General features: G+C 50.3%; 1 protein-coding gene across 1 annotated transcript in view; it reads left to right on the plus strand.

The window, feature by feature from the left end:
- Window positions 1–18057, plus strand: part of RPH3AL (rabphilin 3A like (without C2 domains)) — a 192960-nt gene that overhangs the window by 36211 nt on the left and 138692 nt on the right. Inside the window, exon 5 of the mRNA XM_037810480.1 lies at window positions 4994–5080. Within this exon, the coding sequence (XP_037666408.1) occupies window positions 4994–5080 (87 nt within the window). The remainder of the gene's footprint in view (window positions 1–4993; window positions 5081–18057) is intronic.

The following is an 18057-nucleotide window of genomic DNA, read 5'->3' on the forward strand; positions in this document are numbered from 1 at the left end:
AGAACATGCAGCCAAGTGCATCTGAGGTGAGAGGAGCTATGTGTGCAAAGGCCCTGTGGTCGAGCAAGGCCCAGAGGCTGAAGGAAGGTCAATGTGGCTGGAGCACAGGGAGGAGAAAGCGAAGCAGTGGAGTCGGGGGCCGAGGGGGTGAGCTGAGGCCGGCGCTGAGGTAGGGTCCAGCCTGAGCAGGCACTGCAGGCCATGCGAGAGGGTGTGGTCTTCATCAGGAGAGCAGTGGGACGCCTGGACGGCGGCTTTTAAGCTGGCAGGGCCTGGAGACATGGCATGATTAGATTTGCATCTTGAAAAGATCACTCCAGCTGCGGCGTCTGGAACCACTCAGAGGCTGGCCGAGGTGGGGGTGGGGAGGCCTGCTGGGAGTTGACTGCACAGGCCAGGCCTGGGGGCTGGCAGCGGGGAGTGGGCAGGTGGTGTCGGAGGGGGCTGGCAGCTTCGAGAGAGATGGATTATTTGGGTGGGGGATGAGGGAGAGTGAGGATCGAGGATGACTGCTGGGGTTTGGGCTTGTGTGACTGGATGGGTGCTGGCGTCCGAGGCAGGTAAGAGGCAGAGCAGCTGGAAAAGGACCATGGGCGTTGCCTGCTCTTTACTGTGTACGACGCTAAGCTCTTCCATGGACCATCTCTTTTGACCACCCTCCCCCAATGTGGCATGAGTCTGCCTGTTATCACCATTTTACAGATGAGGAAATCGAGGCTCAGAGAAGGCAAGTTAGCAAGTCCGAGGTTGCCCAGCTTCTAAATGGGCCCTTGCCAGCCCCAAAGCCTGGCCCCTGTGGTCTGTACCCTGGGGCCTCCCCTTCTCTGTGCTCTACAGGCTGGGACGTACATTTGCAAAAGGAATGAATGGAGTGACTGAGACAGGACTGTGGAAATTGGGTATCTGCCCTCCGATGGCCTGGAGTTTTGTCACTTCTGCTCTGAGTCAAACCCTGGAAGCTAGACTAGGTTTGTTTAATGCTCAGACAGCGTCCCAGGCTCCAGGGATGCCAGGACTTGCTTGCCCAAGGCAGTTCCATCCAAAGAAAGTCTGTCAGGCAGGGAAGTGAGTGGCCACTGTGGGCCCAGTGCCACCCTTGATGTGGCTCACGCAGCGTCCTAAGGGTTTGCCCCCAGTTGATGTAGAAGCCGGCTTGTCCTCTCTCATGCTAGCTTTAAAAAACTACCTGCTTAAGGTTTTTTTATTGGAATCTGGGAATAAAGCCTCATTCTTCTCTTATTGATTGAAATTTAATAGGGCAGCAATTAGGTATGATTTTAACTTGAACATGTTCTCTCTTTGCTGGCCCCAGCCTCTTGGGAGCACCCGATTCTCCTGCCAGACAGCGACATTGCAGGTGTCTAAGGATGGCCGAGAGGGGACAGGCAGTGGCTCCCCCAGGGATGACTGGTAGCCTGGAGACGGGGCTGTGCAAAGGCCAGGACGGGCGTGCCCCCCACCTCCCACGGCACCCTCAGGGCGGGGGGAGGGGGGAGCCGCAGAAAAGCCCTCGCCGCCACCTCCTCTGCCTGGAGGAGTGGACAGGGGTTTTTTCTGCCACTATCACCATCACAATCACATTCTGTTTGGGGCCTGGGGAGCAGCAGGCCGGGCCCCTCTGCAGTGGGGTATGGGGCCTGGCAGCTGTGTGGGCTGCACCTCCCCGGGGGCCCTGAGAGGGTGCTCAGGAGGGGATGGCGTCATGAATTAGCTCATCGGAGGCTGGGAAGAGTCGGCTGGGGAGGGCGGGTGGAGCTGAGGTGCCTGTGAGCAGTAGGCTGGTGGGAAGGAGGCTTTGTGGGGTGTGGGGTTGCGTCACGAACAGGCTGCTGGACCCGATCGCCACAGCCCCGAGTGCCAGGACCCAGGGCTGGCCCCTGGAGCCCCATGGTGATGAGAACTTCCTGGGAGGATGGAAATATCCTAGTTCTGTGCCGTCGGAGTCACAGGTGGCTACTGAGCACTTAAAAGGTGTCTGGTGTGACCAAGGAACTGGGTTTTTCATTGTATTTACTTTTGATTAATTCTAGTTTAAAGAACCACATGTAGCTGTTGAGTACCAGATTAGACGGCCACAGATCTGGAGGGGTAATTGTGCAAGGTTTTAGAACAGGGGGAGGGTGTCAATAATAATAATAATGGCAGGCGTTGATTGGACACTTAGAACGTGCGAGTTGCTCTGCATTTGCATCTCAGTTCATCCTCAGAAAACCCTGGGGTATACATGGGTTTATCCCATTTTGCAGATGAGGCTCAGGGCAGCTTGCACAGCTTGCCCAAGGACCCCCACCCCCACTCAGGCCTGCCTCACTGCAAAGCCTGGGCCCTCAGCACCAGCCGTGTTGCCTCTGGACAAGCTGAGAGTGGTGTTTCAGGAAAATAAAATGGTCACAGTGCAGGATGGGGCGAGGTGGGGAGACCGGGCAGATCTGGGGCTCTAAGTGACTCCAGACATGAAACAGATGATGACACGCCCACTTATATGGCCCCCAATGTGCAGACATGGAGAGAGGGTCTCAGTCCTGGTGGGGGGTGGGGGGAGGAAGGGGCTGTACCCACCCTGCTGGCTGTTTGTGGGGGAGGTCAGGCTGTGGGGAGCCTGCAGGGGTTGTGGAGAAGACGCTGCACCCCTGATCCCTGCCTGCAGCTGAAAACCTTCCTCCCAAGAGATACCCAGAGGCAGAGCCAGGCTCCCCAGTCCAAGTATTTGCTCCTAGAATGAGTGTGGTGGAGCCTATGAGCTCACCAGCTGCACCCTCATCCCCAGCGAGGCCTTATCCCAGGGTCAGCCTGGGTCCCTTCTCGCCCATCCCCTTGCAGATGAGTTGAGAACATCAGAACCAGGTTCCTGGAGAGCACTGGGCACCCATGGGCACCTGGGCAGGGGAGGAGGGACCCAGCTCACCTGAGGTCTGGAAGGAACCTCGAAGTCAGACCAGCCTAGACTCAAGCGTTGTCACTTCCAGCTGTGTGCCCTCGGGCAGGTTCTTTAACACCTCTGAGCCTCAGTTTCCTCATCTGTGCAATGGAGTTTGCAGTACCCACTTCTTTCATGCTTTGTTGCCCATCACAGTGCCTTGCACAGATGATTGCCCAATAAATGGTAGCAGTTGGTATTTTATTCCCTTCTTATTCTCGGCACCATTGTTTCATTCGGTAGCCTTGGGAGGGGCGGTGGTTGGGGAGACCCCGTTTCACATCTGAGGGTTTCCACTCCATGTGCTTGCAGGTGAACTGTCCTTGCACCCTGTACACATGTAGAAAATGCAGTGGGGAAATATCCCATCCCCAAGGGGACCGTGTTTGTTTCCACGTTTATTTCCCTGCTCATATGAAACACTGGGAATTAGCCAAGAAGCAAAGCCTTCAACCCCTCCTTCCTTTCTCCTTTACTCCAGGTAGCAGAGGCCCATCTGGTGGGTTTATGGGAGACCCTGCCCTGGAGGTAGAAGGATGGGGGGGTGGGGAGAGCCCCAAGACTGGGTTGGGAGATAGTGGCTTAGCGGAACCCCAGCCTAGCAAGGAACCCAAACCCAAGCCTGGCGCAGAAGTGGCCAAACCACCCTTACCCTTCCAGGGTGAACACTGTGGACCTTCACAAGACCCGGGGAGGGGTCTAGCCCTGATGGGGACAGTCTTTCTCACCAGCCCAAAGGGCCGGGAACTTGGAGCTGGTTGCAGTTTATTTGGAGAACCAAGAAACCTGACTTTTCCGGTACCTGTGTTTGTCAGATGGGGGCAGATCCATATGCCACACAAGAGTACCCTAACGGCCCCCCTGCAGTGTGCTGGCTGCCTCCCTCCGCAGACCAGGCTGAGCCTTCCCAATCAGGCAGGTGACGACATGCTCTGGGAAGCCAGGTTGGTGACATTCGCCTCTCTGCAGAGAGCCGTGCTCCTCGCTCAGTTGGCAGCCTGCAGAAAAGCCCAAGCAACAGATCCAGCCTTCCCTCGGCAGGGGGGCAGGAGAGAGTCCCCATCCTGCAGGGCTGGGCAGCTTCCCCCGTGGCAGGAAGACTGATGAGCCGGAGCACCAGTCTTCTGAGGAGGCAAAGTTATCGCTGAAATAGATTCTGCCTGGGTGACCCGGGAACAAGCTTCAGCCCCTTCAAGCCCCCCACCCGCTCCCCGCCTTCCAGCATGTTCCATCCTGACCTTTCCCACCACTGCTCATTGCTGTGGCTTTAGGAGAAGCAAAATATGTATTCAGAAGTTACAAGCTTAAGCAACTCTGTAGAAGAAAACACATTCTAGAAACTGGGTTCTGGCTATTTATGTGTCTGGAGGAAATGATATAATGGCCGAAAGCACAGGCTGGAGAATCAGACCTGAGTCTGTTCCTTACTTGCCGTGTGAACTTGGGCAAATTCTTGCTCTGCTCTGAGCCCCATGAAATGAGCCTTATCCGTGAAATGGACCTACTGATAGATAGAGTTACTGGCGTGGTTCATGAAGGGGCTTGGCATACAGCAAGTGCTTGAGCTATCACTAATATTTCCCACTGTATCATCTTATCTGTCAAGCACATACATTTGTTCTTTGCATGGTATATACAAATGTATGTTTTCTCTGTTGAGGAACATTATTTCCTGCCCACCGTGTCATGTCTCAACATAATCTGTTAGGTTAAGACTGTATAATTTTCTGTTGTTTGCGCCTAGATCTTCTCCTAGTGATGAGTATTTGGGTTGTTTTCAGTTCTTTGCTGTTGAAAAAGATGCAGCAGCTGTAAAATACCAATGAGCTTATTTTCTGCTGTGATCCTAACAAAATGTATTTGTGGAGGTGACTTTCCATCACGGAGAACATTCATTGTGCGTCCAAACCAACTAAGGGTTTCTGGATTATCTGTGCCTCTCTGGTCATCTATCCCCTGGCCTGAAGCAAAAGTCATCCCCTTGGAAGATGCAGAAGTGAACCGCAGCTTTCCCAGCCCCTCGGCCAAGGAGGAGGAGGCTGAAGTGTTTACATTCCCATCCCCTCTCTCTTGTAGAAAGTCTGCACCAAATGTGGGATCGAGGCCTCCCCTGGCCAGAAGCGGCCCCTGTGGCTGTGTAAGATCTGCAGCGAGCAGAGAGAGGTAGGGTACCCAGGGCCTGAGGGGTGGGTACAGTGGAGTGGGGGCCATGGTGGGGATGGCAGGGGGCGGGGGGCACACTCCCCGGGGAATTGGGTGGGTGGTTGCTGGGAGGGGCTTCTCTGGAGGACCAGGAGGGCCTACCCAGGGTGGCCAGGGGAAAAGTGTGGGGAGGGCAGCCTACTGGCTTGCCAGTTTCCCAAGTGCAGAGGTGGAAGCAGGCCCTGGCACTCTCTGCCTGGGGTCCACGGTTTCAGGGGGAAGCCCCTCACACTGATGGTTTATGCACAGGTGGCAGTTTGTCAGGCCTGTTCATATAGACTAATGACAGTAATAGCTTCTGCAGCTTGAGCATTTACTGTGTGCCTGGCACTGCACTGAGTTCTTTATACGTGCTAGTTCATTTCATCAGAGCACCAACCCCTAGACAGGTGCCATATTATCCCCTTGTACTGATTGGGAAATGGAGGCACAAGAGGTTGAGGAGTCTGTGGTCACTGAGCTTGTCTGTGGGGGAGCTGGAAAGCCAATGCAGCCTTGGTCCGCTGTGATGGTGCCCCTCACCCCCAGTACCTCCTGGCTCTGTCATTCTGGTTAGTTCTGTCCTCACTTCTCAGGAGGAAATCGAGGCTCACTCTGAGTCAGTAGCAGAAGTGGTGGGGGGATGTCTAGAACCCGTGTCTCCTAACTCCACGCCGGGGCTCTCCTCTCTGCAGCAGGATCAGAAGCAGAGCCAGAAGGGAGCGGGACATTGGCCAGGCAGCTTCTGGGGAGGGAGGCAGAGACAAACTGGGCAGGGAGAGTCTGCCCCTGGGTTTCCCAGATATGGATTTCATTTTTAATTTTTATCTTGCTTGGCCCTTGATAAATACCTTTAATCCGAGGACCGTAAAATGTCTCCAGTTATGGAAAATTCTCAGTGATGATATCCTTGAATATTGCCCCTCTGTCATTCCACCTCTTCTCTTGTGGAAATCCTGTTGGATGTAGTTCAGAGCCTCGCAGTGCAGCCTCCATAACTCCCAACTGCCCTTCCTTGTTCATTTCTGTATCTTTCTGACTTTCTGGATGAACTCCTCAGTTCTGCCTCCCAAATCACTAAATCTTTTTTTGTATGAGCCTAGCTTACTTTATCCTATCTATTGAGCCTTAAATTTCAGTTACTAAATTTTTCCTTTCCAGGATCTCGGAAAGATTCTTTTTATATTTACCTGTTCTTGTTTCATTTCTGCTTGTTTAGGTTTCATGATTTCTTTTTAAATGGATTTTTTTCCTTTGCTTTTTGAAATTCCTAAAGAAACTTATTTTAAAGTTATTTCCAGTGTGTTTTAACATTCTTTAATTTCCTGGAGTGAATGATCTCCCAGTCAATGGTTTTGCAGGTTATCTTTCTTAGCATTAGTTTTCCTCAGGTGTTTTGGAATTTTGGTTTGTACACTGATCTTGAGAGGGAGTTGGCTTCTCTCTCCTTCCCTCCCTGCTCATCTCCCCCCACCCAGCTCTCCTTGCTGAGCGGTTTTGCAGTTTCCTCCCCCCGCAGCCTCTGGGTCCCCCATACAGTGCCAGCTGCCTTGGGTTCATAGTGAGCTGCTTGTCCATAGTGGAGTTACTCCCAGAGCCAGCCTTCAAAGCAGTGGGCAGCTGGCCCAGGCCCAGCTGTGTGTGCTGCCTCCAGCTTCCCTCAGTGTGTTTGGGATGATGGAAAAGTTTCGGTAATGTATAGGGGTGACGGTAACACCACAGTGTAAATGTAATTAATACCACTGAATTATACATCTGAATGTGGTTAAGAGTGGGAAATATGTTCTATATATGTTGCTAAAATAAAAATTAAAAAAAAAAACACTGTAAGACAGTACAACACAAACAGTGAACCCTAGTATAACCTATGGACTATAGTTAATTGTACAATTATGATAATATTCTCTCATCAGTTGTACAGAGGTACCACATTAATGCAAAATGTTGAAAACAGGGGCAGGTATATGGGAACTCTGTTTTCTGCATAATCTTTCTATGAACCTACAACTTTTGGCAGTGTAGGAGTCTGGGTGCCTGCAGGGACCTAGCGCACGTGCTGGATTTTCTTGCTGCCTTTGGAGTGAGTGAGTGGCAAGGTAATTGGTTTTCTAATGCCTTTTTTTTTTTTTTAAGAAAAAATATCTAATCACAATGAGATAGCTGAATAGGAAGAGCATTTAAAATGCCATTTTAAGTGCCTCACGTAGCTGGTTCTGAGCCTGTGATAAACACATGGAATGCTGTCCCGTAGCTAGAGCCAAGCCCTAAGTGGAAGAACTTGAATTTTCTGATGGGAGCTCTTGTACCACTTTGCCCAAGCACCCTTACCTCCCTTTCCTTTCGGCGTTTCACTCCCATCTGCTCTGGAATGGATATAATTGTAAGTGTTTTTTCTGGAGTAAGTCAAATGCTGGTTGAACGCCCCTGGTTGGCCCGACGCCCTGTTCGCGTGCATTTTCTCAGAGCATCAACGTGCGCTTCAGCCCCTCTGCCCTTGAGAAGCTCACAGTCGAATGTGTTCTTTCCTTTAGGCCCTCAACACATATTTATTGGACATCTTCTAGGTGCAGGCAAATAGCCCTCCTAGTGGGAGAGAGAGAGACCATATGTACAGTAAAATCAATTCTGCAGTATCACCGATGGTGGTAAAGTGATCAGCTTAAGTGGGAGAAGGGATGCTAGGAGCGGTGGGGGTGGTTGCTGTTTTTTACATGGCAGTCAGGGAGTTGCTCACTGATAAAATGACATTTGAGCGGAGACCCGAAGCCCGCTGTGTGGCAGTGTGGGTGCTCCAAGTAGAGGGCTCAGCAAGTACAAAGGTCCTGAGGCACGTGTGAGCTTGGTGGAGTTGAGAGTCGGGGTTGGGGAGAGGAGGTCAGGGGTGCGTGCAGTGGGGGTCAGATCGAGTTGGTTCTTGGAGACCACTGTAAGGATTTTGGCTTTTGCTTCTTTTGTTCAATGTCATGATTTTGAAATTCACCCACATTGATATGTGTAGCTGTATCTGTTTAGTTTCACTGTTGTGATTATACGCCTCCCTATTTATCCATTCTACCATTGATGATCATGTTGGTTATTCTCAGTTCTTTTGCCGTTATGAATAATTCTGCTATAAACATTTATGTCTCCTGTAGCATATGTGCAAGAGTTTTCTCTAGAATTTATGCCTAGGAGGGTTTCTATTGGGTCATGGAGTATGTCAGTGTTCAACTTTATTAGCTAATCCTAAATTGTTTTTCAAAGTAGTTGTACCTGTCAATGTTCTTATGAGCAGTAGATGAGAGTTCCCTTTCTGGCCAATTCCGTTTTCTAAACTGTCAGTTCTGCTCTTTCCTACCTGCAGTGTAAGTTTTGATTCTGCTCTTTCCTTTATGGTTTCCTTGCAGCCGTCCATTCTTTCACAGGTTCTTTTTCTTAGAGTTCTGGAGGCTGGAAGCCTGAAGCCTGAAATCAAGGTATTTGCAGGTCATGCTTTCTCAGAAGTCTGTAGTTTTCTGATGGTAGCTTGCATGACCCGTCACATGGTGATCTGTCTTCTTTGGTCTTTTCCTGGGGCTTCTACTTTCATGTCCAAATTTCCTTTGTGTATAAGGACTCCAGTCATTTAGGGTTAAAGCTACTGTGATTTAACTTGGCCTCATCTTAATAGAATCTTGGAAGATCCTATTCACAAATGACTTGAAAAGGTCTTGTAGGGGACATGATTGAATTCCCAACAGGCTGAATACCATGTGATACGTGGTCTGTTTTTTTTTCAAAATACATTTTTTATTGTGAAATTTAACATATATATGTAACAGTGATAACTTTCAAAGTACAATTTAACAAGTAGTCAGAGAGCAAATTTCAAAGAATGTTCTGGGTTACAGTTCCACAATTTCGGTTATTTCCTTACTGTAAAATATAACATATATGCAGAAAGTTGGTAACTTTCAAAGTACATTTTAACCAGTAGCTATAGAGCAAATTTCAAAGAGTGTTATGTGTTACAGTTCCACTTTTCAGTTATTTTCTTCTAACTATTCTAATACCCTAGCATCTTAAAAAAAAAAATTTTTGTATAAAGATTCCATATTCATAATCCTTTGTTAAATCCTCTCTTGTCTGTTACTACCCCTTCCTCTCGTTTAATCACTTTCCCGATCTTCAGGGATGTCTAGACAGTGATCACCCTAACTTGTTCATGTTGGAAAGGAGTGTTGACATTATGGGGAAGGGGGCTATATCTGATTGTTGTTCTTAAAGAGGCTGTTTCCTCTGGCTTTTAGGCCTTGTCTGGCATAGGAACACTCTGGTGGATTTAAGTTTCTGAGAGAGAAATTTGGTGAGTGGATTTCTTACAGAATCTCATATAGGGACCTAGGTATTTCGGGACTACTGTTGGTTGGGGCATGGCACGCTGTGACCATCTGAGATATCTAGCTGGAGCTTGTGTAAGAGTAACCTCCAGGATAACCTCTTAACTCTATTTGAAATCTCTTAGCCACCGTAACCTTATTTTGTTACCTTTCTTTTCCCCCTTTTGGTCAAGAAGGTATTTTCAGTCCCTTGATGCCAGGGCCAGGCTCATTCTTGGGAGTCATGTCCCACATCGCCAAGGAGATTCACTCCCCTGGGAGTCAAGTCCCATGTAGAGGGGAGGTTAATGAATTTATTTGCTGATTTGGGCTTAGAGAGACAAAGGCCACATCTGAGCTACAAAAGAGGTTCTCTGTAGGTGCCTCTTAGACAGAATTACAGATAGGCTCAGCCTCCCATTGACAGCCCTAAGTTTCACAAGAGCAAGCCTCAAGATCGAGGGCTTGACTTATTAAGTGGGGGGGGGGCTGTGTCTTAATTTCACATAGTGTATGTTCTGTCCAAATAAACAGTCTTATCTTCACTTACTTGTACAATCATCAATGTAATCTTTTTTTTTTTTTTAATTATCTTTTCATGGCTATGTCCTAGCCTGAGCATCCTGAAAGCAGAGCCCAAAGATGAACTTTCTATTTGGGGGTAATTTTAGATTTACAGAAAAGTTGCAATGGAGTTTAAGTTATTAAAATGCTGTTTAAGTTCTTCGTAGAGGTGAAGAGACAAAAGAATTAGAGTCTATGCTTGGGGGAGAATTTGGGATTCCAAAATGGGATGGAGACAGTTTATGTTAGGGTCTTGACAGCAGCCAAAATGGACTATTTTGTGGCCAACAAAGTGGTCTGTGGGGACTCTAAAGTTGGACATATGCTAAGTTGGGAGGAGGGTAGTGAATTGTCTGTATAAACCAAGGAGACAGGACAAACACCTCTAGGGGCTCTGTGTGTCCATGTTTCTCTTGATTCCTTCCTCAGGTGATTTTTGCTGTTGTTGAGCTTCTTGCTCTTTTTGAGGAATATGCTTGTTTTTTGCTATTGTTGCGCTTCTTGCTCTTTTTGAGGAATATGCTTGTTTTTTGCTTTCTTGAGTTTCATTCTGTGGTTCTTGAACCAAACCTGCAGTACTGTTGGATGTATACCCATTTTAAGGGCCGTTTCTTTTTAAACACCGGGGTTTAGGTACGGGTTCGTATTGAACAAGATCTTCAAATCTTCTGGTTGTTTTCCAGAGAGCACAGTTCGTTTCCTTTGTGGATGCCTCTGGTGCCTCTACAATGCCAAGACCTGGCAGGCAGCACCCCGAGCGCGTGGTTAGAAGTAGCATCATTAGCCCCAGCAGCAGGAGGACACCTGGCTTGTGCACCTCCTGATGTGACAGAAAGAGCCTCTGAGTCTGTCATCTTCTAATATTGGTCTGTTCAGGTGTTCAGGTCCAGTGACGGTAACAGATCCTGAAACCTTCCACAGGTTCTTTCACAGATTTTGGCTCCTAGTTCCACAGACGCCAGTCTGCCTTCAACTTTCCAGGATACCAAATAATTCTTGATGTATTTTTTTGAAACTAGCGTGCCACATTTACCCATACTAAACATTCCGATTTTCAGAATGATACTTGCCTTCCCTACTTGTGTGGTAGATTTTCCCATCTCCAGTCCCCCCTCTTCACCTGTCCTCAGAGGAGGCGAGCCGTCAGACCCGGCTTTCCCCGGAGGCAGCAGGCGATGCCACGCGCCGCTCCACGGAGGGGGCAGCCCTGCCCTCCTGGGACCTGGTCCTCTGGCCTTCAGAATAGGGGGGTCAGGAAAACCTGCAGCCACAGGTCTGTGCCTCTCCCGGACTCTTCCTGCCTCACCCTCCTCTCCCTGCACGAAGCTTTGCTTAAGGAAATGTGCCTTCCCAGGCGCGGCTCACCGTTGCCAGCTCCTTCCCACTCCTGCCTGGTCGTTCTCTGGACAAGGAAGGAGGAGGGAGGACAGCACCTGTGCCGAACCAGGAACCCAGAGCTTGCAGCTGCAGGAAGGCGGCCAGGGGTCCTGGGGTCCTCAGACCCGGCACCCTCATGACAGGCCAGAGACAAGGCCCAGGGGCACCAGTGACTTTCCATCCAGTCCCGTCGCCTGTTGTTGGAATGAGACCGACTCGGAAACCTTCCCCTGCTGGTTCTTTTTTCAGGTGCATCCAGGAGTGTTAGTGTGAAGCTGGGAGAGGTTGTGTCAGGGACTTTTAAACCCATGACGTTTCAAACCGGAAATTCATTTCGTTTATTGTTTAGCTTTTAATCCATATTCAATTAAAACTAGAGTGACTCACTCAAACTTACACTGTAATCAGTGGAAAAGTTCATTGGAATCTAGATTTCCCAGGATTCTAGAAACCATTCCTCCAGCCTCAAAATGTACTTTTCCAAGGAAGAAGCCTTCTTTGAGGATGCCGGCGTTATCTGAGGGGGATGAGCTTTCTAGAAAGGGGTGAAGACCAATTTACAAGTAATTGAAAGCTGAGTAATACGATTAGAATGTCCTTCTCTGTTCAGCTTTAGCTTCACTTTCCCAGTTTAACACCACATCCTGATTCTATCTCAGCAGAGACCCAAGCTACATCCCACACTTACTGTATCGCATGCAGTGCCACACATTAAAAAAAAAAAGTGCTCAGTAAATGTTGGCTGCTTGAAAGAGAAATTTGCAAAACAGGAAAGCTGTTTCCTTGTTTTGTCACTTTAGAGGCATTTCCCAGCAGGGTGATTTCTCTGAAGTCTGATCACAGACTGCCTGGCTGGGGTCCTGCATTGCCCCGTGATGCTGTTTCCCCCTCCTGGCTCTTCTCTCCTGCATATTGATGGACAGAAGGAGAAGAAGGAGAATTTGTGAAATAGGAAAGTGACTTCCCATCATGGTCTTTAAATAATCTCCTACTCACCCAGCTTGAATGTGGCCAGTTCCCCCAGTTGGGACCACCCCCCAGGAGAATCTGCTTGCAGGAGGTAGGGAGACTCAGGGGCTCCCACCTCCCCAGCGGCCACCCATGGGATCAAGCCGAGCCAGCGAGCCCCGCTTCCTTGTTGCAGCTGCATCCCTGGTGGGCGGACTGTGCTCACCGCAAGCTGCCGTCTGTTTCCCCAAGCTGGTTCTCTCCTGATCCTGCTGTTACTTGCAGTTTGGATTTTTGCTGCAAACAGCTTTGCCAGAGGGCCCCTTCCAGAGGCCTGTGAGTGTGCCCAGGAGTGGGCGGCTGGTACTGGGCGGGTGGCTGCCTGAGCTTTCTGCCGTCTGTGTCTGGCTTGCCTGAGGCTGCTGTCACGGCATCCCCTGGGGACCCGGCTGGTCACACTTCCTCCGCATGGCGGTCGCCTCCCACGCGCCGCGGCTCTGCCAGGCAGACCACTGTCAGTGCCTCCTCCCGGCCTCCCACACAGGGGAAGTGGCAGGAGGAGGCGGCTCCTGGAGCCCACCAGCTCCCTTCCCTGGCTGGGCTCTGCTGCTGCCTCCCACGGCACCCTGGGCCATTCCCACCCCCTTCCTGCCCCTTGTGTGGGGGACCCACCCGAGCCTGTGTCTATGCACTTGAGAGTCTGATGTGCTGGCAGATCCAAGGGGGATCTGACTTTGTCACCACCATCATGTAGTCCGCTGGCTAATGGGCCAGACATGCACACCAGAGGAGCCTGGGCTGCCATTCACGTAGCTGAGATTAGCCAAGCACCACCTCGACAGGGAATGTCTCATGTCATCTTCCTAGGGGCCCAGTGAGGTATTCATTGTCCTCTGGTGACAGATGGGGAAACTGAGGCTTAGAGAAAGGAGGTCACTTGCCCAAAGACACCAGGCAGTGATTGTTGGCACCAGGTTAAAGCCAGTGTGTCTGCCTCCAAAACTACTTCTAACAACTCTACTTTCTCTTCCTTTTTTCCTTCATTCATTCAGATGATGCTCATTGACTATTTACCTATGTGTTGGGTATTATTTTTGGCCCTTGGAAAATGTCAGTGAACAAAACAGTCAAATATCTCTGCCGCCTTGTATCCTAGCCGGGAAGGTGGGGTGGAGGCAGACAATAAAATATAAATTAAGAAATGAATAGTTAGTCATATAGTATGTTAGATGCTGGGTGGAAAAATGTGAAAGTAGAGCAGGGCAAGGGGAGGCAGGAGGGGAGGGTGGGCCCGAGGGGCTGGAAGGAGGGCAGTCAGCGTGGGCCTCTGCGATGGTGAGATTTGAGCAGGGCCTCGCGGGCCGCGTGGCAGGGCACCCAGCGGGTGTCTAGAGGGCCGTCCAGGAAGGGGAACAGCTGGACAAAGGCCCTGGTGTCTGGCACGTCATGGGACAGTGAGGAGCTTCTGAGTGCGGGGTCCTGGCTTCCACGAGGGGTGGGTCTCCATGCAGGAGGGGGTGGTCCAGAAGGCTCTGTGGCCTTGAGGAGTTGGGAGCCGGGTCGACGTGGTCCTACCTTGGCATTTAGCAAGGTGAGGGACGGCTTCTCTGCCCCTGTGGACCAGCTGCTTTTACCCCCAGCTCATCCCTTGCTGCCCCTCTGCCAGGCCTCCCTCGTCCTGGTTTTCCTTGAAATGAAACCCTAGGAAGGGCAGGTGAAAAGCTAGGGGATCATCTGAATTTGGTCTTTTTTCTCACGTTAATTGGAATTAAAATTCAGCAGTCAGGTTTTCCTGCCAGCTTTTCAGATGCCACTTACACTGGCTGGCACGGTTGTGCCCCTCCCCCTGGCCAGCTGTCTCTCGGATGGAGACTGGGGAGAAGAGTGTGTCTCCATCCATCAGGAAGTATTTATTAAGCTCCTGCGTGGTACCCAGCCCTAGAAAAACACACCCATTCCCTCTCCTAGAGAAGTAACTCATGACGCATGTCACTCAGGTGCCAGAAAATCTCTCTGATGAAAAAGAAAAGCAGAAGAGAACTGGCCTTTGTGAGGTCCTCTCCTCGCCAGGCCTCAGTGTCCCCCTTTTCCAGCTGAGGAAGAGGAGGCTCTGGACTTTCAGTGACAAGTCCAAGGTGGCACAGCCAGGACATGCAGAGCTGGAGTTTGAACCGGGGCCATTGGAAGGAGTCTTTCCATCAGACCAGCTGCCTTCTCCTGATTTCTACCAAGCCCGTGTTCGCTGCCTTCACAAAGGAGCCCACAGACCCATCCCGCTGCAGGCTGGGCCCATGGGTTGGAGGAGGACAGTCGGATAATGGAGGTGGCCCTGCAGCCTTGTCTTCCCTCAGGTGCCTGCAGGGCCACACCTGTCCCCATAAGTGCCTCTCCCTGGCTCCTTGCCCTGACTGTGTTGGTTGTTACTTCCCAGCCTGGACCAGGGTGCCCACAACTAAAGCCCAACCTGGCCCTGACTGTTTCCAACTATCTGCATCTCTGAACCTGGCTTTTGGTGCCCTTGACCCTTAACTTTGCCTGCTGCTCCCAACACTGCTTCAATTTGAGGATCTGTGCCATGGTCGTGGGCCAGCTGCCAATGCTCCCTGTTTGCAAACTAAACCCCAGAGGCCCCTTCTGGAGACATCCCAGCTGGTTCATCTCCACATTGCACCTGATACCCCTGAGCTCTTTGCAAACACCATGTCCTGTGCGAGACACACAGCCCTACAACCCTACTCCTAGGTATGCATCCTGGAGAAGCTCTCACACACCTGCTCCAGCAAACTTGCCCGAGAATGCACATAGCGTCAGTTTTTTTTAACAGCAGCATTCCAAATGTCCTTTCACAGTAGAATGGATAAATTGTGGTTATAAAATAATATACAGCCACAAGAAAAGGAACTGCAGCTAAACTCATCAAAGGATGAATCACAAAAACAAGTCTCCAAAGAATACACGAGGATTCAAGAATATGTTCAAAAACAGGCAATAGTAAATATTTATTTTATTTAGAAGTGCATACATAGGTGGTTTTTTAAAAATAGAAGGAAGAGCAAGGGATTGCTTATTATAAAATCCCATATGGTGGATGCCTCTGGAAGGGAGGGAGGGCTTAGAGGGGGCCTCTGGGATCCCATTATATGTAATTTCGTGGTGAGTTCCCAGGTGTTTACTTGGATATGGTTCCTTGAACTATATACTGTGTTTCCATACAATTTATATGTGTACCAGATTTCACAGGCACCACCCAGAAGATCACAGAGGAAATCACTAAAGTCAGACCTTCAAAAAAGTTTGAATCGGTGATGTGGATAAAAGCCTTTAAGTCCTCCAAGAACAGAGGAGGAAAAAACAAAAATCAAGGAGCTGAAAATGACAAGGGAGACAATGATAAATATGGAAACAGAGAAGGCAACGGAACCTTAGAATGGTAGGTTTTCCCCGAGAAGGAGCAAGCCCGATTGGAGAGGAAGCAGCGGCCATGTCCACAGAGGAGGAGCGTGCCCCTGAACGGAGACAGCCGCCCTGCGTTGCCCGCACACTTGGCCGATTAGAGGTCAGCGCAGGGCCGTGTTCACTTTGGCTTTGGAATGTGTGTCTGAGGCTGTGTTTAAACACGGGCATATTTGTTGTTCTGGGAATTGGATCAAAATCCTGAAGCTCCTCTGAAAAGACATGGCTCGGAGTAACTGGCCTGTCCAATTTTCCGATCCTGGCCCCTGTCCTTTTCCTGCGTGCAGCCCACTCCATCTGAGAGATGAACAGAGCTTGGCTTAGCAGCCGAACACCACCATATCTCACCCCAGTGTTGGAACAGGGAAGGTGGCTAAATATTTGGGATTCAGGGAGCTCTTGTGCCGCATACAAATTAAGAGGAAGGGGAGGCGTATATAAAATGCTGACAAAGCAAGTGATTACGAACAGTAGCTGAAAGCCTGATTGGCCCCCATGGGTGTGTTGAACTTGCAAAACTGTTCTGTGCAGAGAGAGAAGACCAGAGAGCAAGGATAGGGTCCTAGTTCTCAGTGGTTAGTGGGTACCTTTCCACCCCACAGGTATTGAAAGGTACAGAGGCTAAGGAGACCCCCCTCGGGGCACAGCTCCTGACGGTGGGCTACACGGAGGCGTGAGTCTGGGGTTGGGAGTTGGTCGGCCTGCCCGGGAGCTGTGTCTGACCCAAGGGCCAGGCTGTCACGGAGAGCCACTGTTGGGCGCCACTTCCTTCCGAAGCTGCCAAGCGCTCCTCACCAGTAATTGTGCGGCAGGCTTGCAAGCAAGAGCCCCTCGCCAGGGGTTAATGGAAGCCAAAGCTTCTCCTCTGTTCTGAAATAATCTTACCAAGGTGTTTAAATTATCTGTCAAGAAAACAGATAGCAACTCAGAATATTTTTCTCACTGCATTTTTGCTCTTCACTCTGCTGGCAATTGCCTGCCTCCCCACCTGACTTGGTTATGCAAAAACCCACTTGAAATGAAGAGGGAGCTCGCTGGGTGTGGGGCCGGCCGTCAGTCAGCAGCACCCGGGAGGCAGGAGCTTTCCCGGCGGGACGAACTTAGGCAACCCTGCTGAGGTTCAGGGTGTGCAGAGGCGTGGTGGAGGCTTTCCCCACTGGCTCACCACACACACCCCATAACCCTGGCCCTGAGGTTTTAAAGTATTCATCTTTAAAGTGTAGCAGGCAGATACTCTGGGGAGGGTCTCACTTGGCTTTCAGCCAACACCTCAGTTAGGAGTAACCACTTTAGAAGGGATTAGTGGAGAGCCAGAACCTACAGATTCCTGGGCTAGGAGGGGAGCAGCAAGGAGGCTCTTCTCAAAACCCTTTCATGGGTTCCAGATGGCCTGCTTGTGCTTTACACCACAACCCATGACCTGTGCAAGTGCTCTCCTGCAGAGCTTAGCTGTCCTAACAATAAGTTTTAGGACTAAAGCATAGGGTCCTCCCTGGTCTTTTCCACAATGTGCCTTGTCCTAGGCATACATGTGTGACCCTAGGAATTCCCCCATTTATTCCGATCTGAATGTCCCCTTTCCCCTAGGACAGTGTCCTGGGTGCTTCACGGTGTGTCCTGCAGCCAGCAATCCTTTGCCTCAGGCAGCTGTGATTTGACTGTTCTCTTGCAGCTTTCTGTACGGGAGCTCTGTGAGCCGCCTATACACACCAGGCAAGCTGCAGGATGGCAACAGGTGTCCTGGTTCTGGCCTTCAGCACTGACATACATGCTCCCAGTACATGTACAGGGTTACTCCACTCCTTCCAGAACCAGAACCAGAACCAGCGCCCTACACTGGGAGCACGAGCCAGCTCCACACTAAGCCAGTGGGGGCATGAGGGAAGGGCCAGCTAGGGCGCCACGAGATTTTCCTACCACTTTTAAGTTGCCTTTTTCTTTATTTGATGCTTGCTCCATTACTGCAACCCTTTAACTATTTTCCGGAGCTTTGAGAAAGATGGTTCTACCAGTTCTTGCTCATTGCTTACAGCTTTTGTAGGGGGACAGAGCCCTGGGGCATCTCCCTCCACCTCTTGATGGTGCCCCTCCCATCCCTGGCATTTAGGACAGCAGATGCCAAGCTCTTCCAAGTGTGGCTTGAATGTGGATACACACATGTGAAACAGGTCTGTGACCCACTGTGCACAAGCCTTGCTCCCACACTGAACAAACATACAAGTCAAAGCCGTCGTGGCATAGACACACACTTAAGAATTCTGAGTCTCCACCAAACTTGAG

The sequence above is a fragment of the Choloepus didactylus genome, chromosome 18, assembly GCF_015220235.1.
Source record: "Choloepus didactylus isolate mChoDid1 chromosome 18, mChoDid1.pri, whole genome shotgun sequence".
Lineage (NCBI taxonomy): Eukaryota > Metazoa > Chordata > Mammalia > Pilosa > Megalonychidae > Choloepus > Choloepus didactylus.